General features: G+C 32.8%; 3 protein-coding genes and 1 long non-coding RNA gene across 6 annotated transcripts in view; 3 read left to right on the top strand and 1 right to left on the bottom strand.

Annotated features, from left to right (window-relative positions):
* The window catches only part of LOC108549876 (heat shock protein beta-1), a 46,449-nt gene extending 38,320 nt beyond the window's left edge, over positions 1 to 8,129 (bottom strand). For 2 of the 3 annotated variants that reach the window (XM_017903444.1, XM_017903445.1), the window contains exon 1: positions 7,775 to 8,129. In XM_017903444.1, coding sequence (XP_017758933.1) covers positions 7,775 to 7,962 — 188 coding nt within the window. In that variant the 5' untranslated portion in view covers positions 7,963 to 8,129. Of the gene's footprint in view, positions 1 to 2,559; positions 2,739 to 7,774 lie in introns of those variants that run through there. The other variant, XM_017903446.1, reaches the window with a different exon arrangement.
* A 3,918-nt stretch (positions 8,130 to 12,047) lies between these two features.
* On the top strand, positions 12,048 to 13,676 carry LOC108549874 (uncharacterized). The gene is made up of 5 exons (XR_001890369.1): positions 12,048 to 12,524; positions 12,634 to 12,840; positions 12,981 to 13,067; positions 13,147 to 13,307; positions 13,381 to 13,676. It is a non-coding gene; the product is annotated as an uncharacterized LOC108549874 (long non-coding RNA).
* A 1,686-nt stretch (positions 13,677 to 15,362) lies between these two features.
* On the top strand, positions 15,363 to 16,066 carry LOC108549861 (rRNA-processing protein fyv7). Its single transcript, XM_017903431.1, has 3 exons — positions 15,363 to 15,499; positions 15,601 to 15,727; positions 15,814 to 16,066. The coding sequence occupies exons 1-3, from the start codon at positions 15,385 to 15,387 to the stop codon at positions 16,064 to 16,066; spliced, it is 495 nt and encodes a 164-aa protein (XP_017758920.1). The 5' UTR covers positions 15,363 to 15,384.
* Positions 16,067 to 16,747: 681 nt separating this feature from the next.
* Positions 16,748 to 22,551, top strand: AP-2alpha (adaptor protein complex 2, subunit alpha). The gene is made up of 14 exons (XM_017903451.1): positions 16,748 to 16,819; positions 17,732 to 17,820; positions 18,508 to 18,719; positions 18,887 to 19,080; positions 19,162 to 19,393; positions 19,464 to 19,572; positions 19,654 to 20,297; positions 20,387 to 20,518; positions 20,585 to 20,782; positions 20,901 to 21,229; positions 21,306 to 21,574; positions 21,676 to 21,820; positions 22,044 to 22,251; positions 22,327 to 22,551. Exons 2-14 carry the CDS (start codon positions 17,757 to 17,759, stop codon positions 22,402 to 22,404), a joined length of 2,814 nt encoding a protein of 937 aa, XP_017758940.1. The 5' UTR covers positions 16,748 to 16,819; positions 17,732 to 17,756; the 3' UTR covers positions 22,405 to 22,551.
* The last annotated feature ends 233 nt before the right edge of the window (positions 22,552 to 22,784 follow it).

Here is a 22,784-nt window from a genome sequence, read left to right as displayed (position 1 = left end):
AAAAAAAAAAAATACATAAAAAATTATTCAAGAATTATTCAATCATTCAATTTATTTTTATTTTTAGAAATAAAAATAAAAAGGAATAAAAAAAATTTTTCATGTTAAATATTCATATGCATACGTTATAAATTACAAGATCTTACGTGGTCTTCTCCTTGTTTGTTCAATTTCAATTATCTCGTGCGTTCGCTTAATCTAGAGCAATGTGTTTGTTGCTGAAAGTGCGGAATTCAACTTGGATTATTCGATCTACATAACTCCGTGCCTGAACTTACGTGCAACAGCACGTATACATGAACTAAATTGCCAGTTCTGCTTTCTTGTGTAAACTGATTAGTAATCAAACTGATAACCCTACAGTTCTAGAGCAACGCAGTAAATTTTAATTACGTATTGCATGCTTCCCCTAATTTGCAAGTTCCAATATCACGTGACCATAAAAGATTCCCTTGACGATCAATAGTTTATCACTTCACGGCGTTCTACTTACTACTTTCCTACTGTTACATGTTTTAAATTCACTTGTCGAGTAGTTCCATACATAGCTTTTTTTCTTCCTCATTTTTCGTTTCTTTCTTTCTTCATCATTGCCTTCAATACCTCTCCATGTCTACTTTTATACAAAAATAAAAAAAAATATAAAATAATTATACTCAACTCAATATCTCTTGTCAATGTCAATTTTTCATTATATTAAAAAAAAATAATAATAATCCCAGTTCATACGAAATATTATTTATTTCTGTTCCTATCCAAATTGTATTCAGTTTAAAAGATGAAGTGTACCTTGTCCACCGTGATAATTCGACAACCTAACCTCTTCGTAGCAATCGAATTGTATATACGATCCAATCAATCGAATCATGAGCCAAATGAAGCACTGTAAAGAAACGTAGAGTGAAAAAAATTTCGAAACAACTTGCGGTACTCTCCACTGATTCATCCCCCACGCGTACTAGAAAACATTTTCGAAAGAAGCTCGCGGGAGCATTTATTTCGAATGATACTTGTCTATTTGCGGCTAGCTGTCCCTGAGCGCCGATTACGTCATTACCACGTGACTGCTTGGACGTCGTAATGGTCCATATTCACCTCCCACAGATCGACCAACGATCCGTCATCGATTACTAACACCTGCAAACCCCCTGATCGTGTTTACGTAGAAGTCGAACCTAACCTCTTCAAAGATGAATTCTTTTTTTAATTTTTGTAACTAGGTCTCATTTCTAATCTACAAAGATAATTTTCAGAATCTATTGGCATTGTAAAACGGTTTAAAAATTTGGAATGGGAATCCTGTAACATGCACTGTCAGTGAACAATATACGAACTGATCAAATTCCGATTTTATGGGATTTTCTGTCAGGTAAAGTTATACAAAGTAATAATTAATAACATAGTAATAGAATAGTAAGACCTTCCATAGTAAAACAAAATGAGAATACGAAAGAATTGATTTAAAAAATGTGAATCCTCTTTATCTAATTATTTTTTAAATTATTTGCATGTATCCATAGCACTAAATACGTATTATTTTAATTTCCTTACATATAGCAACAGTTAATAGTTACATTAAATGTGACATGATTTATTTTTTTCCCCTTTTTTTGCATGAATTAAACTCAAATTTAATGCCTCGAAAATTTGGTATTTTTTTTTAGCAAAAGATCGTTGGAGCTGCTGTAGACACTATTTTAAGAACGCATACCATGCGAGACTCGCTTTTCACTGGTGCTCCCGACATTGCTTGAATGATTTATAACATTTGAACAGCGCAGACCTTGACGGGCAACCTTCTCCGCATTATTTTAAAAGTTCCTGATGGATTTCTGATGCTTTCACGCTTTGCACGCCGACGATGTTGATAGTAACTTCATATTTCAAGGAAACTTAGGAAACTTTTGCTGAAGCTATTACCTCATCTTTCTTTAGACATGTAAAATACTATAAAACAACACGAAACTTCATTTATATACCCAGTGGAAAGCAGAATAATCGAATCGTATTTAAAAGTGAGATAGAAAATACTACTCGATTCTTTGAAACTTATATGGAAGTGGCAGTTGAAAAATCAATGAACGTACTATGAGTACAATGGTAGTGTAAAAATTATTTCCGTCAGGAAATTCGTCTACTATCAACTAATTTACATAACAATATCACGATGATTAACAGCTTAACCATCAAACTACTGAAAGTGATGTAAAAAAGTGACGTAACGTCGCAATAAGAGAACCTTAAAACCAAGGATTTTTTCTAACCTATAAAAATGCATCCAGTGACACGCCGAATGCCTCGAACTCTATCTCAAGCTTCCCGTGACACGGTAAATATAATACAACGAAATATGGAACAGATGCAAGTTTGTCTGTCTCGCTCAGATTCCCCTAAACCTTAGGGCCAATGTGATTCGTGTACGTTCGTGCAAACCCGATCGATTCCGAACGACGTTCTACACGTTCTCTCCCGCCGTGCGCGAACGTTTACACTAGCCTGGAGAGAAGCCAAGCGATTCATACGTAAGATTCGAAACTACGTTTATGAGTGACCACCTACCGAAATTTGATCACCGTTTTGTGATCCGGTGGGTAAAGGTTCCGGTCGATGAACATGGCCATTTGTCTCGATACGTGAATCACCAAGGGTTGACAAATTAAATTGAAAATATGCAGAGGATCAGTTCGGTATGCAGCCTGCAATACGACGAGGAAATTACTGCGTAAAACGGTGCTGGATCACCGCTAGTTCCTCACCTTTTTCTGCGCACCGCAATTGCAATTTAGTCCATGATCCCGAGTGGGGACCGGCTACGCAACGTGTCACTGTCAAGGATGAACATTGACGCAACAGACGCATATAACCTCTCTAACGACGAGTTGTTGGTGTTAGGGAATAACGATTCGCTCTAATGATACTTTGGACTCTGATATTGTAAGAACATTGCAAATGCGTTTTTCTTGTTTCTTTCCAACTTAGGATTGGATTGCATTAGTTCGATCTCTGAATGACGTTAGGTTTATGTGTATCACAAAAATGCGTAAGTGCTATTATAAATTCACTCGATATAAAGTTATGCAGTGTGATAAACTATGATTTTCTGTCCATTCTAGGAAAATAAACGATGAAAACGACGAATGTTGTAATAAATGGCAACTTTATCCCTGAGAGAATCTTTACAGAATCACCCTGACCACCTAATATATTCAATCAATTATTAATATAAGAACATAACGCACAGAGAGGGAACTAAAAAATATTGCATATAAGTGCAAAAAGAAATGAAATAACATCCCTAGGGAAATATATAACTAGAGGAAAACACCATATTCTTGAATTTAACAAATATGTCTTGTAATAATTTAAGACAAGATTTTTAACTGATTTATAATCGATTAAAAAATCAATTTATAATCAATTAAAAAAGAATCTAAACAAATTTAGTGACTTGTATTTACTTCTCAATAAAAAAAATCTCCCTTATTATTTCAATTACGATACAGGAAAATTAATTAACGTTTCCCATAAGGTATTCAAGCAAAATATCGAAATTCCTCAAACATTCATCAGGAGTCGTTCACAAATTCCAGGAACATTTATCGCTTTTATTTGCCTTTAAATATTTATCTCAAATATTTGAGTTTATCGAAACGTAACAGCGGCTGCTCTCAAACGAGGACAATCGGTTATCTGAAATATCAGTCACGGAAATGTAAAGAATTTCGCATTGAAAAGAATGTTCCTGTTCGATGACGCGATGGCGTGGTATCGCGATGCATTTAACGAGATTACAGGAAGAAGTGTGTTCGTTGTCAGCGCAACAAGTCGCGTTAAGCGGCCACCCATTATGCAATGTATCGTTTCGACTAATGACCGACACACGTCATAAATTTACATAATGATCGCCGATTGACGGGTGAAAAATTGACCCACTATCCAATACCTAATCCAATTTCGTGTCTTTCGATTAAGTCCTGTGTGAAATCCTTATCAATTATCAACTGATATCTTTTGTTTGTACTATCCACGATTATTTAATATTTCCAATGATGTAATGCCACAAATCGTTAGAATAATGTTCCTATTTACTCTGTTAACCTGGTAGGAGTGGACACATTTAGTTCATACAATCCCCATCTGTGTTGATGTTCTTTTACAAGACGTATGATAATATTGACACGAATATGAGTCAAAATTAAAATAGCAATATCTTTTCTTCGAATTGAATAATTTTGACAATAATTATACATCTATTGCATACAAAGAACAACTAAACAAATCTAGTGTAAAACAAGCAACTAATTTATTCAATCTTAAGAAAGCATCTTCTGCCAACAACTTAAGCTATGTAATACATATTCTTTATCCTATATATATCCTCTGCTTCAATCTAATCTTACACACAATCGAAATCGTTCTCCGAATTCAATCGTTTGCATAAAATTTCGGCAACGAGTAGAGAACTATTTAATCCATTCCTCGTTTTACTGACACATAAAATTCCGTACCTCCTTGTCCGAAGACACTTGGAACTACCATAAAGAACTACCGAGACGAAAACAAACGAGTAGAAGCGTGTTAGTCAAAGCAAGTAATTCAACAGAATCTATATTAGCTTACACAGAGAAGTGCTTTCATTAAAATGTGCGAGATCGCCGATAAAGTTTAAGAAATTTCGAAATTCACGATAAATTCTGCACGGCCCAAATTCGCATTTGCCAAGATGGACTCGAATCCATCGAAATTGGTCGAGGCTATTTTTCGTTGATGAATCTTATCGAACACAGAGGAAGAAAATATTCTCTGAAGTGTCTAACGAAGATTCTCTAAAATTTATGGTCATTAGTGAACGTCGCTAGACAATAAAATCCCTAGAGCTTTCCATCGACGAGTATTATATCTTGGATATATCTTGAAGCACTAAAAAAAAATTTAAAGTCGTTTAAATTATGAAATTTTACTATATTTTGTAATTATTATAATGTATTTTTACCTCGTTCACAAGACTCGTTTTATCCCTTTTGTAAATTTATCAACTTTTTGTAATTATGCGTAATAAGTTGCAATGGGTCCAAGAAATAGGTTAGGTTTCTGCTGGAAGCCATATAGAAAATACCGGTTTTTGAATAGTCAAGTAATAAATTTAGAACGGCAATTCTATAATTAGTAGTTTAGACGCATAGCGCGTAACGATATCCAAGATCGAACAGGCCTCCTATTAAAATAACACGACTGTTAGCTTTTGCGGTGTTGGCATGCAAAAACCGTGGCACATGGCACGCACTCGTTCGAACCAGTGAATTCGCGGCTCGTTTCGTATGAATTCCGACACGAATATTCAAAAGAGTCGAAAAGCTTTTGAATCGTCGAAGAGCTTCAGACTCTTTAATGAGACGCACAAAAATTTAGTTTAAATATTCAATAAAATATTATCTGAATATAAGTAAAAGATACTAAATTCCGAATAAAAAATTATAATTCAAAAATAAAATTAATGATCGGGTTCGAATTTGAAATTTCGAAAATTAAGTAAAATGGAAGTAAAGTTCAAAATAAAGACACTTCAATTGTGATTAATCTAATCAGCATTAACTACCACTGAAATTATAATTTTCAACGAAAAAAGGAATGTCATAGATAAACAGAACAGATAGATTTCTGTGATCAAACGTTCAAGGTCTCAGGGAACACGAATCCGTTGAGGGAGCGCACGCAGCGCGGGAGGAGAAGCAGGTGCAAATTTTCGTCGGGCGAGATCGCTTGTTTTTCGTTTACCCCCCGGCAAGAAAGGCACGTCGAGGGAGCTCTCCGCGCGCGTTGTTCGTACTGAACGCACTGACGAAGTCTCTATAAATAGCGGATACGTTACTGAAATACGTGAAACGAATATACATGCGTGTGCACTCGTGTAAAAAAACGGCAGAGACGCGACCTTAATAGACATCTACCGACATCTACACGCTGTTTCATTACCTTACAATAATAAATACGTTTATACGAATGCTCTCGAAGAACTGTCAGCGCTGTATTATTTCTTACCGCATCGTGAGAATCGTTCGATACTATCTAAATAGCGTAGAAAATCACTTATAGAAGCCTTCACTAAATTTTTGTTCGAAATGATGCAAAGGTAACATAACCAAACGTTAAGGTCCTTCATAGAAGAACGTACGTGTATACATGTATATAACCAAAACGGTTGAAATTGGCCACTTCATTTCATTGTTATCACTAAATATCAAACTTTTGTACACTTGTTATGCTACTTTTGTACCACTGTGTATAAAGCATGTTTATGTGCAGGTAATTCAGGCAACGCGAATCCAGTGTTATGCTAATCCACGCTAAAAATCAACACTCGTTGTGCAACCGAGCAAACATCGATCCGGAGAAAAAATGAAATGGCGGCTCTTGGGACACTGTTGCGTGTCTTGTTGCGTGGGATGAATGTTTTACGTCTGTCGACTAATTTCAAACGAATGAACAATTGATTTCCGCATTCATTTGACTTTTACGAATGCCTTTAGTAAAGTAATATACAAACATAACCGAAGTGATTTATTATTATATACGAACCTTCTATTCTATTCTATAGTCGAAATTATGTTTTGTTACCATGGCACACTACGGTTCCCGGTCGGTGATAAAATTGATTGATTTTATCGGCCAGTTTGGAAAACAACCTCGCGTCTTGATCGATCATGTGACTCGAACTGAGCGCGTCTTAAACGGTAATCTCTCGTAAATAATATTTTAGTCTGAATAATATTCTTATTATAAACGTGTAGCATCGATCGACTTAACTCATTACTTATCCAATGAATAGATATAGAAATGTGAAGGTAGAAGAGATAAGAAACGAAAATAAAATCTTTTGACGTAAAGAAGGCACTTCTTATTTCTGTAGCGTTAAAGTACTTAACTTAATCCCAATAACATCGGTCCTGATTCTCTTTTACTATCTTTGATGAATTTCGCTAACAATGAATTATAATGCTGAACATTATTCTAGAAGGAACGACATTTGTATTCGATACGATGACTATGTAAACATAGGTTTCCAGAACGCCATAAGAAATAAATACCCGTCCTGTAACCGTCAAGAATATAAACAAAAATTTAAACAACTTGAATATAATTTTTTTTTTAAATCAACCTTTTTAATTCTTATCTTTATAATTTTCAATTTTTTTTATATTAAATATCATTCCAAATATCCGTATTTTGTTTAAAAATTTTAAATAAGATTTAATTTGTTGAAGTATTTCTTCATCTCCAATTTTGATGATTTTTTGAACACGTTATAAAATATATTTTAAACAATTGTTTCCTTTCTCGATAATAATGTATATTCGGCTTTAATAAGGAGATAGTTCTTTTACGAGTTCACCCTCTATACATTTCAGTTGTTATTCGACGCAATGTGTTTAAAGAAAAATAACAGATATCTGACAATCGTACGTTGACATATATGCTGCCAAAATTAAAATCAATCGTCTATTATCGAAAAAGGAAAGGATTGTTCACAATGTCGACTTCTACAAGCTATTAAAAAATCATCAAAATTAACGATGGAGCAGCGGTACTTCAACAACTTGACCTTTAAAAATTCTATTCCGTGTTCCAAATGACATTTGTTGTTATAAGAAAATTAAAAACAATTCTGCTTTGGAAATTCATCAAAATAAAAAAGCAAAAGAGTGATCGTACCGGGTGTATATACGCGTGTTAAAAGGTTAGGTGCGTCTCGGCAGTAACGCCGGTAGCAACATACCTGGAGACACTCTTAAAGAAGCTACTTTCGTGATTCGTCAGTTCGCTACGGAATCGTGTCATCTCATCCTCCATCTTTTTCATCTCAGCCTCGAAGCGTTCCCGTATGTTGGAAAATTCGGTGTCGAGCACGCTGAAGTCGCGGTCGAGCTTGATAGGAATATCACGTTTGATACCACTGGAAGCCATGATTTTTGCCTCGATCACACTTGTGTCTCTTTACACCAAAAGCCACTAGAAGAGGTACTCGCTTGTATATCAATAAGAAGCACTGCTCTCACGAACGATTGCTTTTAATTATTGCAAATACTGTTCTCAAACACGTACAACCGCTCTGTACGATGTCTCGCCCAAGAATGAGCCCGGCTCACCTAATGCTCCTTAAATAGTCGCAACGCAATCGCCCGGATGTTCGTGGGAGTTCGTCGCCGCTCGGTATTTTCCGGAAGAGCTCGGGTTCATACACGCGGTCCAAACCGGGAACGAAATTTCACGAAGTTTGACCAGATCTGGACAAAATTTTTTTCATACAATCTTTAATAAACGAATATTATAAACAATACATATTAAATGTTCATTGCATGCATTTTTTATTAATAATAAATAATAAAAATCGTTTATTGAAATATTTTATTCTACTTATTCCTATCTTTTATATACCTATTTTTAAAATTAAGATTTAAATACTTTTGTTTAATTTCTTTTAGATAATATTAAAATTAATAGTATATAAGTTATTTTTACGAATTATTTAAAAAAAAAAGTATGATTAACTGTTTCTAAAATATATGTATATTGTACTAAAAATTAATCTTAGCTGGCAACTTCCTAATTATAATACTTCCTTACTTGTAAATGAAATAAATTAATTTTTACCTTTATTGAACTTTATAAAAAGAAAAACAGAAATAGTTCAGATATTTGTGGGCTGAAATTTATTTAAAAAATATCAGAATATTTGTTGAAAGCAAATTACATAGAATTTTTATTTAACATAAATGTCGTAAATTAAGGGTTGCTTGCTCCACTTTAAAAATTAATACCAGCATTTCAAGTTTCATATTTTCCTACATGAAAAACAGGATCTCCTACATGAAACAGCAAGTAAGGAAGCGAGTTACTCGTACGTACACACGACACACAAAGTTTCTGAATAAACATGTGATTTAAGAAGAATCAGTGGGCAGCTGCAGATTACGATTTCACAGATAACTCGAATGATTGTGTTTTATACTAGAGACGATGACTAATATGTGACCATATAATCATTTCCTTATTGATTGTCTCCATCTCGAAGATGTGCATACGTGTGTGCATAGAAGATTCTATTTCTATCGATATCGGATTGCTAAAAATTTCATTTCGTCATCATTATGTAAACGCACTTTTGTAACGCCATTTATTATGTTTGCAATTTTTGCAGAACTATATTTTTCAACAATCGGAATTTTTATGTCACGTTCATAAAATTGAACCTGTTAACGAGAGATATTCACAGATGATCCGATTTTTACGATACTAATTCGCTGATTACATTACATGGTGCATCAAGAGTTTTCTGAAGTCAATGACGCTCGTAAAAGCATCAAGACAATAATTACCATGTCGACCCAGTTACGAAGTCTCGTCTTTGGTAAATTTACTTCATCCCAACAGTTATTGTACTTAATGAAATTTCACCGATGAACACGTTTTGCACGCTTCTCATTAAACCTCTATGCTAATCTAGAGAAAATTCCAGCCAATTAACTTGTAATTCCACGACCATTCGAAATAAAGTGCAGAAAAATTATTCTTAAATCTAAATTATACGATTTCTATGAAAACTCCAAATTTCATATTTTAACTTGGAAAAATCTGAGAAACGTTGCTATGAACTTTGTCGATTAATATTTTTAGTACAGAATGGGTAACGTAAAAATCTCTCGGTTATTTTCTCAGAAGCTATTAGAAACAGCAATAAAATATTTTACTAGTATTTTGACTCAGTTTACACGATAACTATTTGAAGGTCATTCTCTTCTATAAAATCCGTTTGCAAATGAAGCATTTCGGTAATTGCTCGAGTGCCAAAAAAAGAAATTCGTCACTGTTTCTAACAGTCCCTAAAACAGCAATGTATGACTCATTTCGCATAATAAACTCAAATCGTCCGTATAAATTTCCTTCAATAAAAATCTCGAACATTTCTTCACGCATCAACGTCCTCGCTGTAACAATATCACGCATGACGATCATTTGCATTCCATTTCGCTTCGTACGCGTCGTTCTACATTCTTGTTAATCACGCGTGAACATTCAGGTGTTCTAATTTGGACAGGCGTGCCGGGGAGGCACGAAGGCCGCGGTTACTACATAACTTTCTGTTTACGTCCCGTGGAACTGCGTGAGATTTTTTTCGCAGCGTTAAATCAGCGCCTGCAAATGATGCTGGTCGCTATTTTCGCGCGTTGCACCGCGTCACACGCGCCGAACTGAATGGAGCGACGCGTCACGACGCCTTCTTATTCTTCATAAATAGTCTTGCCGGCTTCTCTCTCGTCTGCGATTTCCGGTGAATCAAGCTCCGTGGTATGTTTCTTCGAGATACGTCCACTGACAGATGATTCGCGGGGTAGTTTCGCGTATCATTGGGGGTGGACTGAATCATACCCTGCTAGGTGAAGCTGAGTAAATAACAGACCCGTCTGCACTGCGTTACATGCATGAATAATCTTCGTGGGAGAGATTCATAGAAGATCCTAATGAGGAATGTGACTGGATTAAGATACGTGTGAGGTGGGAATTTGAAAAAGAGATCACATTCCCTTGCGAAAAATTCTCTAATATGGTTATACCTGGTTACTTGCACTGAGTCATGAAATCGTAGGCGCGATTGCTAGGCAATGGGTATGAATAAAAAACGAAAACGAGACTGCTGGCATCTTTCAGTTCATTTCGTGTAACGATGGAAATGTTAGTTGATGTTAGGTAAAAAATATTACTAGATGTAATTTTACTAACATTTATTTATTATCGTTTAATATCTGTAAAAAATATTTTTGATGTAATTAATAAATTTGTATATGATCATATCATAAAAATAATATTCTTTATTTTAAAAAATAAAATCTGAATTACCTTTATTCTACTAAGATCCTATATAAATAAAGAGAAATACACCCTATTCAATAAAAACATAAATTGTATCTAAAAATTTAATTTTCAAAATAATGTTTTTATTTTAAAAAACTGCAACTACCGAGTATTGTAAGAAATTACCTACACGTTTTTAAAACAAACAAAGAAAGTTTCCGTAAACAGTTAGAGGATGTACAAAAGCAGTAGTAAGATGATCTCATTTGAATCAAACAAGTCCGACTCTCATTCTACTTTATCTCTGCCGGTATTCGCCTTCGTGAAATCCGACGTTCACCTTCTAGCCGTGAAACAAAGACCCCTACTACCAGCGAGCATTAAAATTTATGGCGGCAAAACGTAAAGGCACATAAAGGACAACAGAGAAGACCGGTGTTGATGACGAAGTGTGTCAATGTCAAAGTGTCCGAGCCTCCAGACGATGTCTCGAGCTTCTTATCTAGAGAACGATTCGTTCCTTCCTTGTACGTTTCTCTCGAACGTCTACAGAATCCTTAAGTTTCTCGTCAGTTCTGTGTGGGAGAACGCGGTTAGCATGACGTCACCTTTGTGGGAGTTTCACTGATCGATAAAACGCGTCACAATGGTTACTAATATGGATTGAGCTTACGTTCATTTGTTACGTAGCGAATTGACCGCTATACGTGTTGCTTCATCTCCGAGGAAACTTCTTTCCGGAAGAAAGTCTCGAGCCGAACTCTTCATATCTTAATAATATTTTTATATACTTACATACGTGTAATGAAGAAAATATTTCATTATTTTTAAGCTCTATTTATTTTTATCTTGTAGATTAAAGTTTGCTTTCTATTTCTTCTGAGTTTCTTTTAAATTTAAATTCTTATCTTGAAGATAATGCAATCGCTCATTTTAAGATGAACTATGCAATGAAATTAATTGAGATTCAATGAAAATGTGAAAATAAAATGTAATACAGGAACCTTTGAATTATTCTGTTTTTAACCTTACTGAAAAGAAAAAGAAATAAAGTTACGCTTATCTATTATTTGTACAACACGAATTATGATTAGATAAAATTATTTACCTTTACTTTAAATAAACATGTATTTATAATTTTAAAAATATAAATAATTGAAATATAGATCTCTTAACCTAAGAATGTATTACACCGGGAAATAAATGTGTCTGATGTTTTTCCCACGAGAAACGATCTTCTGTCTGTATATCAGAAACAGTTAATTTCTTGAAGCTTCTACATAATTCATGTCGAAATTGAGTAATTGGTGCAACACGAGCAACATAATTCGTTAAATAATTACATTGTTATAGCAGACAAGAGGCAGGAGCGAAACAGCTTGCCAGACAATTATATGTAAGTAGTACGGTATGCAGAAGAAAACAACTAAACGGAGGTTGTAGAAAAGATAGTACACCTCTTCGCTACACGCCATTGACTATTAATAGCTGACGAAGTCCGAGAGAGAACCACAGTATCCGAGGCCAGATTCAACCGAAGGAATTCTTTAGCTGTTCGACCCTTTCGACCGTCATTCTTCGATGATTCAATGTCGAGGGTACACTACGAAATGGTACCATTTCTTGACCTTTCTATGTGCCAATTTCCTTCAACTGTAAAGAAACAGAAAACAAAGGTAAAATTATATGATTGTTTAGATCATTAAAAATGTGACAATAAAGAATATGATAAATACGTATAATCGATGTAATTATTTCACTGTTTTTTCTTTTTTTTCATTTTAGGGTATTTTTCTTTTTAGTATTATTACCGATGGATTAAAAAGTTGTAGTGTCTTTACAAGGTGAAAATGGAAAGTGACGATAAAAAGTGAATTAACTTTAAGGACGACCGTATCGACAACGTCAATTCACGACGTAACCTAAACAAAAAGATAAATTTCGAAATCTTCTTAACCATATTTACACTTTTTAAAAAGTTTTTATAAAGTCGTAAGTAACTACAGAATTATTATACTCTAATATATATTTAAACGAAAAATTCATAGTGGAATCTGTTTAATATAACACACGTGTGAGGTTAAGTATAGATCTAAACAATATCTATTTCATAACACAATTTTAAATGTTAGGTAAATCTAATGAAGAGATTGAAGGAGCCAGACACAGATCTCGATTTGAAACATTTAAACAACGATATATCAATTTTTAGGAAAATCGTGAGTAAATTTGTAAGACGATATTTTTACATTTTGTATGAAAATATTAAAAAATAACTTTATGATGTTAATTTTTTAGTTATGACGAGAAGGAGCGACTGTTCCATTATGTTAATAAATCTTCGTTACTCGAAAAAGAAACAAAAAGAAAGCTGTTCTTCGTTCCGAACGCTCGTTAAATTACGAGCAATTTATTAGAGTGGAAAGTAGGTGTTGATAACACGGCTGGGATGGTAAAAGGTAATTTCATTCAATACTACGCTAGTAAGCAGACAATGAGCACTTAATAGTCATTTGTACTTGGCTTACTTAGAACGATTGAATGAGGAGGTTGACTGGTGTCGTCGTACGACGACTTCGCATCGCTACTACTGACTTGAGTGCAAATGGGGCCTGAGGTTAACGCGCCGTGATGTCACTGTCTGATATCGTAGTGCCCATCTTTTACTTTGGCAACAGGACAAAAAGAATTCAGCAAAACTGTTGAGTGTCCGTTCGGATTGTTTCTTCAATTTCAGCAATTTAGTGAATACAATCATATAAAACCTTAAACTTTTTACATTATTTTTTTAATGAAACGACGCAATAATTGTAGTAGTATTGTTTCACAGATATCTAGAACAAAAAAAGTTTACTTTGAATTGTTTGATTTATCCATTGTAATAATCGACCTTTGTTAATTTATAACTTACGCCATCCGAAAATAACGATTCCTTATCTTTCTTTAAGCTGTTCATTCCATTTTATCATTTTAAATTTTTTATTTCTTTAATTCTTGATTACATAGCTTACAAAAATGTATATACATACATACACTGTAATTGTATATTGAAAAATTTATAAACAGGAATTTCAAGGTTAACTGTCAGGGCCACGAAGATAAAAAAATATATTGTTAAATAGTCAGTAGGACAATTTAAATTTGGTATGCTTAAACTGAATTATTTTAATTATTAGCTTGCTTGCAACTACGTGCATGTTACATTGAAGCATAATCAATGATGTAACACCGGTCGAGATTACCATTTCAGGAAGGTTAAGTATTATGGTACCAAATTTTCTGCGATTTCTTTGTAAATCCGTGAAACACGATCCTAACCGGTTTGTTGTAACATTCGCGCTACGTGGGTTTGCAACACGATCTGGCTGCAACTACTTATAGCATTCATGTACACTTGTATTTGCTACATAAACGATACACCTCGAATAAATTTTCAATGTCTAAATTGCTCGCTTGTTAAATCATATTTCACTGCTCTATGCTTGAACGCAGATATACCAGTTACATCAGACATCTAAATATTATTGTTAATATGATATAGTATCATAAAATACAACTTGTTTGTAAAATAAAAACTTTAACGATAAAAACTTCTACGTTTCCAGCCGTTGAAAGATGAATTTTTTTTCACATGTTCCTATTTTTTATACCCTTTCCCTAACAAAAAAAAAAAAAAAAAAAAAAGAAACAAGAAAAAAGTATAGACTAACCTCATAAATATTGTACACACATAACTATACAATTATGTAAACAACGTATAAAATAGTAATTATGTAAAATAATTTTCAAAATTGACAGGTTAGAAAACGTATTGATGTTCATGTTGCTGTCAATTGATTATCTATCATCCTTCATTTTGCTCCACGTGTGACAAAAAAAAATGTCAGTACATATGCAAGCAAATGCAACGGTGGCCAATGTTAGTGCCACGAATAAACTGACAGTACGTAATGTGATGACAAGTATTTGTAGTATATTTACTCGGTTGTGCAAGTACCATTCTTTTATAATTCGCTTTTCTTAGTACACTGTGATATTATAATCATTGCAATCAGACCTTTAGCAACAACAAGAAAGGTAGTATCACATTAATATTTTATTAAATTATTCTCATCAATTAACAATAATGGAAAATAATACCAGGAATAAAAATATCACATTACAAGTGTTAAAACATATTTACAATTTAATTGTTCATGAAATTTTATTTCAAACTAAAGTTTATTCGAAATTCAACTTCTTATTTGATTTCTGTCGATGTATTAACAAATTTACATATTTACGTACGTATAGACATCCATGATATTGTTGTTATTTTTAATTGTGTTTTTCGATACAATATCACTTTAAATGTTTCAAATAACAAATTGTTTTCTCTTAAATAAATACATTGTTATTGGTTAATATGCTCGTATTAAATGAACGAACAAATTCCGTTTGAATTGACATCACTTAACGCGCTTCTTAATTGATCTCAGGTCCCCCTTGCGTTTATCAGCGGTACTAAAGTAAGTCTCATGAAAACTATCAATAATAATGAAGAGTAGTATTCAAGGTATTTCTAATAGAAAACAAATGAAAGAAGGCAATGAAAAGAAACCATTTAACAAGAAAAAGTATAGACTACAGAAGTACAGTAATAAATACAAAAGTATGTTCAAAATTGTATGAGAAATATAATTTCTGTATAGGTTAGGTTAAATATCATTGCGAATATTATTTTCTTTTCTTAATTGTCTTACTTTTTATCAGTTAAACAATGGGAGGAACGCAAGAAGAAAGCTATTTTACGAAGTTTCTACAAACAGATTGATAAGGATCAACAACGAAATCTAAAGAAACCATCTGTTTTCAAAGATGATAATCAAAACGAACACACGTATGTATACTTGCCAAATTTGATGTAAGAAACTTAACTTTAAAGATTCACATTATCTTTTAAAGAAAACTTATTTCTTCTTAAAGGACACAACCCCCTAAAAAAAGTGCTTTTTATAAAGCTAAGCAGGAATACCTTCGTAAGAAGGATGAAAAATGTAAACAAAAAGAAGAAACTTTACGAGTGAAAGCAGAAAGAGAGGAAGCACTTAAAAAATATAAAGAGAAAAAGATGCAAACATACAAAAAACTTTCAAAGAAAACAAAAACGGGTCAACCTGTAATGAAAGATAGATTAGAAATGTTATTAGAGAAAATACAACAGCAAGTATCGATGTGAAAAGTTATATTATAGTTTTTAAGTATAGCTTTAAGATAGAGATTTATACCTTTAAATAAACATATTTTTCATAAGTTTTATTATTTAAGTTTTATTATGTAATGACTAATTTCAATAAAATACCTTTCTATAAACTGAATCACATTTAATATGTTGTTAAGTAACAAAAAACAGTATTTAATTCGTGTTAATTAATTTAATGTTTCAATATAATAAAAATTCATATTCTGAGATTTTAGTCTTTTAAGATTTTAGTCTTTAAAATACTACTTTTACCTTCCTATCATGTAATTTTCAATTTTAAGATATATTTTTTATTGAATAATTTTATCATTCAAAATATCAACTTACATTTATTTGATTCTAGACTAATTTATTAAAATATATTAAAGTATAGGAATTAATACACCGTATATATGATTATTAAAAAAATAATAATAAAATTATAAAATTTTCGTGTAATGAATTAAGATACAACATTAATAATTAGAATTTGTTTCAAACATAAATTATAAACGGCGATATACTCATAAAAATAGGCGATCGATGAAAATGTATCGAATTCGAAATACAAATTTGCCCGCGCAACATTCAAAGCGCAGGCGTAATGGCATTTGACTGGCAGCCGTCAGCTAGTCAGCGGTTGCAAATGGCGACAGCCACGAAATCTCTGGCACCGACTCGCGAATAGTTTCACGCCTACCGAGTACTACGTGACCGAGCCGTGCGTGAACGTTACCCTAACCCAGATTGGTATGTACTTAAAACTGATCCGATAGGCAGGATGCGTAGCTGATAACCTTTTTCATCAGAAAGCATAGTCGCACTGGTGGCACTCGCCACCCGTACGACAGGTCATCAGAGGCAAAAAGCCATCGTTCGACCTATCTATCCTTTTCGAAATATTCTTTTTGCTTATTCAATCGATACATGGTGATTCCCGAGTGATTTTTTAGTGAATGTTGCTGTTATTCTTGAATATAATCCTAACAGTTTTCATCTAATAGGAGCCACTATCAGTCTTTGCACCCCACTGCTGTCAAAAACTGTTTGCCGTCGGAATCTAGGACGCGGTACCGGCTTAATCACTCGATTTTCCTTTCGAGCGTTAGAATAGGCCTTTACTTTACGCGACTTGCCCTTTCAGTTTCTAACGTGCACATGATATGCCACTTTGATCATCTAATATTGAACAGAAATGTAGTATAGGGAGTTATCTTTTAAAGTTGCTTCAGGATAGAAGAGCTTGTTGGTTCGAGTACTCTCAATCAACGAATATCATTTAAATCACTTTCTTGATCCTCCCCCTGTGTATCTATTGCATGTCATTAAGTAACAGCATACATTTGCAAATTTACAAATGAATTTTCATAAATTAACCCATAAACAGTAATATGGAGTCCCATTTGTCTCTATATATTTATTTGAATATTTCATGTTTATATTCATTTTTATTGAACATTCTTTCATAACTGCAAATATTTATATATAACATAAAAACTAGTATTGTATATATTTTACTATAAATATTTATGGCATTAAAATTTTTAATTGTCTTAAGAAATATTGTTAGAAGCTAATATATTTCTCGATTAAAATTTTGTAAAGTAAAGTTATACTTTTTATATGTATAAATGCACATTTATCTTACATTTTATTTCACAGGTGGTTTTAAATAGAACAAGACAAGATGCCGGCTGTCAGAGGAGATGGTATGCGTGGACTGGCTGTATTCATTTCTGATATTAGAAATTGTAAGCTAAAATACTTTCCTTTTTATTATATTTTCAAATTGCATTTTTAAAAAATCTATTAATTAACAATTTACATTAAATATATTATTTGTGCACGTTATGCTATCAGATGACAAACATTATAAGTTAACTTTTGGCTCATTGAAATTTTAATCCATGTTTTGTTAAGAGATATGGTGCCATTGAAACTAATGTGACACGCAAAATATATAAAACAGTGAAGAGTAGGAGACAGGGGGCGGAGTTCTGATATAGGCATATCTTTCTGATATAGCTTGTGGTTCAAACACTAATATGTAATACTTGGCATAATATAATAAATGAATATTAAAACACTTCCAGTTTCCTTAGGAAACTCTTACAGATATGAATAAAAAGTAAAATAACAAGGTTTTTAACTATATAATATCTTTTTCACTTAATGTAATAAATAATTATATAAGAAGTAGAATCAGAAATTGACTCACATAGAGCAAATCAATACATCTGTATTTTGATGCCGGTCCAAGTGGCATGTAGCCATTATAGTTTTCTATAAAAACTACCAGAAATGTATAGTTATATGCAATATATGTATAAATGCATATTAACAATAATTTTATATCTTATTTTATGATCACAAAAATAATCTGTAACAAGATTAAACAAATTTTTATCTAGTTTTTTCTTTTCTGTTTATTTTATTAGGTAAAAGCAAAGAAGCAGAAATTAAGAGAATAAATAAAGAGTTGGCAAATATTCGTAGTAAATTCAAAGGAGATAAGACACTTGATGGTTATCAAAAAAAGAAATATGTTTGCAAGCTCCTTTTTATTTTCTTGCTTGGTCATGACATTGACTTTGGACATATGGAAGCCGTTAATCTACTTTCATCTAACAAATATTCAGAGAAACAGATTGTAAGTGTTAAAATACATTAAAATTAATAATGTATGTATCAATTATATTAAATATGAATTTTATTGTAATTGTTATTATATTGTTACTATTCAAGTATATGAATTAAAGTTACTATTTTTTAATAAGATAATAATAAAAATTAAGTATATAAAAATATATATTTTAGGGCTACCTGTTCATATCAGTCTTAGTAAATACAAATAGTGATCTCATTAAATTGATAATTCAGAGTATAAAGAATGATCTTGCATCACGAAATCCAATTCATGTAAATCTTGCATTACAATGTATTGCTAATATTGGCAGTAAAGAAATGGCAGAGGCTTTTGGTAATGAAATACCAAAATTACTCGTATCTGGGTATGTAAATACAATAAACATTTTTCACTTATTTATCACTACTGAAACTTAAAGTAATTATAAATTAATTTTCGATTCTAGAGATACAATGGACGTTGTAAAACAAAGTGCAGCACTATGTTTATTACGGCTATTGCGTACCGCGCCAGATGTTGTACCTGGTGGAGAGTGGACTTCACGTATTGTCCATCTTTTAAACGATCAACATCTTGGTGTTGTTACTGCTGCTGCATCTTTAATAGATGCACTTGTAAAAAGAAATTCATATGAGTACAAAGGATGTGTCAGCTTAGCTGTTTCAAGATTGAGCAGGGTATGGCATAATTTGTTAGTCCAACCCATGATCAAAAAATAATTGTTTGATCTTTATTATATTTCAATAGATTGTGACATCGAGCTATACAGACCTACAGGATTATACATATTATTTTGTGCCAGCACCATGGCTCTCTGTTAAACTTTTACGGTTATTACAGAATTACACCCCACCTGGTAAATTATTTTTATTTAAATTTTATGGTATATTAAGATAATTAAGTAAATAATTTTATTTTGTCTATAATTTTTCAACAGCTGAAGATCCAGGAGTAAAAGGTAGATTAAATGAATGTTTAGAAACTATATTAAATAAAGCTCAAGAACCACCAAAATCAAAAAAGGTGCAACACTCCAATGCAAAAAATGCTGTATTATTTGAAGCCATTAGTTTAATTATCCATAATGACAGTGAACTGCCTTTATCAGTCAGAGCATGCAATCAACTTGGACAATTTCTATCCAATCGTGAAACTAACCTTCGTTACTTAGCACTTGAATCCATGTGCCATCTTGCTACATCAGAGCTTTCACATGAAGCTGTAAAGAAGCATCAAGAAGTTGTTATTCTTTCAATGAAGATGGAAAAGGATGTGTCTGTTAGACAACAGGCTGTTGATCTTTTGTATGCTATGTGTGATAAAAGCAATGCAGAAGAAATAGTACAAGAAATGTTAAACTACCTCGAAACTGCTGATTATTCTATTCGAGAAGAAATGGTTCTTAAAGTAGCAATTTTAGCCGAAAAGTATGCTACCGATTACACTTGGTATGTGGACGTCATTTTAAATCTTATTAGGATAGCTGGTGATTATGTTTCGGAAGAAGTATGGTACAGAGTTATCCAAATAGTTATCAATAGAGATGACGTACAAGGATACGCAGCAAAAACTGTTTTCGAGGTAGATAACGTAAATTTGTTTATATATTTTTCATCTAAGTATTCCGTTATAAACAAATTTTCATATTAATTATTTGTAATATTTTCTAGGCCTTACAAGCACCAGCTTGCCACGAAAATATGGTTAAAGTTGGTGGTTACATACTTGGAGAGTTTGGAAATCTCATTGCTGGCGACCAGCGTTCTTCTCCAGCTGTTCAATTTCAATTATTACATTCCAAAGTAAGTTTTTAATGTATTTATAAATTCATACATAATATATTAACTTGTTTTTATTTTATTTTTCAGTATCACTTATGTTCTCCAATGACCCGGGCATTGTTACTTTCAACTTATATCAAATTTGTTAATCTCTTTCCTGAAATGAGAAGTCAAATTCAAGACATTTTTAGACAACATAGCAACTTACGCAGCGCAGATGCAGAGCTACAACAAAGAGCTTCAGAGTATCTTCAGTTGAGCATTATTGCTTCTAGTGATGTTCTGGTAAACAATAAATCAAAGCAAAATTAACTTTAATTAAAATGATTTAAAATTCTATGGAATACGAAATGTTATATAATCTTAAAAAATGTTAGTAAATATTAATAATTTTTTTTAATAGGCTACAGTATTAGAAGAAATGCCAGCATTTCCAGAAAGAGAATCTTCTATCCTCGCTGTTTTGAAAAGGAAGAAACCAGGTCGAGTGCCTGAAAATGAAATCAGAGAAAGTAAAAGTCCTGCACCAAATACTAATCATCATGTAGAAGCACCTATCCCTGCAGCAGGAGCTGTTAATAACACGTCGGCAGATCTGTTAAGTCTTTCTACACCTCCATCTTCTCAACCAACTAGCAATACGGGAGTTTTACTCGACGTACTAGGTGATATCTATAATATGCCAAACAAAGTCGCTACTAATGGTGCCCAGAACACATATAACCCCAAAAAGTATGTTACTTCAAAAAGTACTCACTTAAGAGGAAAGAATAAAATTATTCTAACTTATATATGCTGTGATTTATAGATTCGTGTGTAAGAATAATGGTGTTTTGTTTGAAAATGACTTAATTCAAATTGGAGTAAAATCGGAGTTTAGGCAGAACTTGGGACGTGTTGGACTTTTTTACGGAAATAAAACTCAGTATGCTCTTCATAGCTTTCAACCTCAGTTATCTTGGTCCGAGGAAAGCCAACAAAAATTAGCTGTACAAGTAAAGCCAGTCGATCCTGTACTAGAAGCTGGTGCTCAAATACAACAAATGATCAATGCAGAATGTATTGACGACTACAGCGGTACGACAAATTACATCACATTCTAAGAAAAGCCGAATAAATGATATTAAATTACTGCTATTTAATTTAGAATTACTAAGTACGTCCTTTTTTCTATATAGATGCACCGAGTATGATTATCTCCTTTATTTGTAACAATGTGCCACAAAAAATAACGATGAAGTTACCATTAACAATCAACAAATTCTTCGAACCTACAGAAATGAATGGAGAATCATTCTTTGCCCGGTGGAAAAATCTTGGAGGGTATGTGACGTTTTTAAATAATGCATCTCTATTTCCATTTTTATTATTTTTCTCGACTAAAACTATTACATTTCTTTAAAATTTATTGTTTCATTCAATATATCGAAGATTAGTTATATACATTTATTTAATTTTGAGAATTGTCTAACATATATGCATATTGTCCAAATAAAAATAGCTTAGTATAAAAGAACGTTACATAACATTATATGAATATCTTTAGAGCAAATCAACAACGTTCACAGAAGATTTTTAAAGCACAACAGCCGATGGATCTTGCGCAAGTTCGCACGAAATTGCAAGGATTTGGAATGCAATTACTTGACGGTATCGATCCGAATCCCGATAATTTTGTTTGCGCGGGAATAGTACATATGAGGGCACAACAAGTAGGGTGTTTGTTACGTTTAGAACCTAATAAACAAGCGCAGGTATTTTTCAAAGTTATTTATATCGAGCTTTACATTAAATAAGTTATTTGATATCTATTGTTTGTCATTTTGTAGATGTTTCGTTTGACAGTACGTTCGAGTAAGGAATCGATGTCAGTAGAGATCTGCGACCTGCTGGTGGACCAATTTTAAACGGCCTAGCAGGCGTGAAACTAATTTAAGATATATTCAGACGCCGTGGGAAGACATATCGTGATCACCGAAGAATGTCGTCTCTCGACGTTCAAAAAGATACTGATGATTATTTGTTAAGAGATATTCGTTGTACCCAAGCTTACACTCACAGCGCAGTCATGAGAACTGAATCTTTGTGTAGGCAGAACATTGTTACCATATATAATCCTACGAACAAAGTATAGGATGGCTGAAAATACGATAAAAGTGAATTGTGTATATGAAAAACAAAAAAAAAAGAAAGCAAAAAAGCTAAACAACATATAATGACTATGATGAACAATATTAATCTAAGAATGAAGGTAACAAGCATAGATACTACCTTTATTTTTTTCTTA

Source organism: Eufriesea mexicana, unplaced genomic scaffold (assembly GCF_001483705.2).
Source record: "Eufriesea mexicana isolate 0111107269 unplaced genomic scaffold, ASM148370v2 scaffold2234, whole genome shotgun sequence".
NCBI classification, from domain to species: Eukaryota; Metazoa; Arthropoda; class Insecta; order Hymenoptera; family Apidae; genus Eufriesea; species Eufriesea mexicana.
This window is presented reverse-complemented; position numbering and strand designations above follow the sequence as displayed.

Excerpts from the sequence above, each read along its gene's own strand:
- AP-2alpha (XM_017903451.1), top strand. The coding sequence starts at position 17,757 with ATGCCGGCTGTCAGAGGAGATGGTATGCGTGGACTGGCTGTATTCATT. Across the intron at positions 19,394-19,463 it reads CTGTTTCAAGATTGAGCAGG|ATTGTGACATCGAGCTATAC; the intron begins GTATGGCATAAT and ends ATATTTCAATAG. Across the intron at positions 21,821-22,043 it reads CGGTGGAAAAATCTTGGAGG|AGCAAATCAACAACGTTCAC; the intron begins GTATGTGACGTT and ends GAATATCTTTAG.
- LOC108549861 (XM_017903431.1), top strand. The coding sequence starts at position 15,385 with ATGAAGAGTAGTATTCAAGGTATTTCTAATAGAAAACAAATGAAAGAA. Across the intron at positions 15,500-15,600 it reads GTACAGTAATAAATACAAAA|TTAAACAATGGGAGGAACGC; the intron begins GTATGTTCAAAA and ends ACTTTTTATCAG. Across the intron at positions 15,728-15,813 it reads GATAATCAAAACGAACACAC|GACACAACCCCCTAAAAAAA; the intron begins GTATGTATACTT and ends TTCTTCTTAAAG.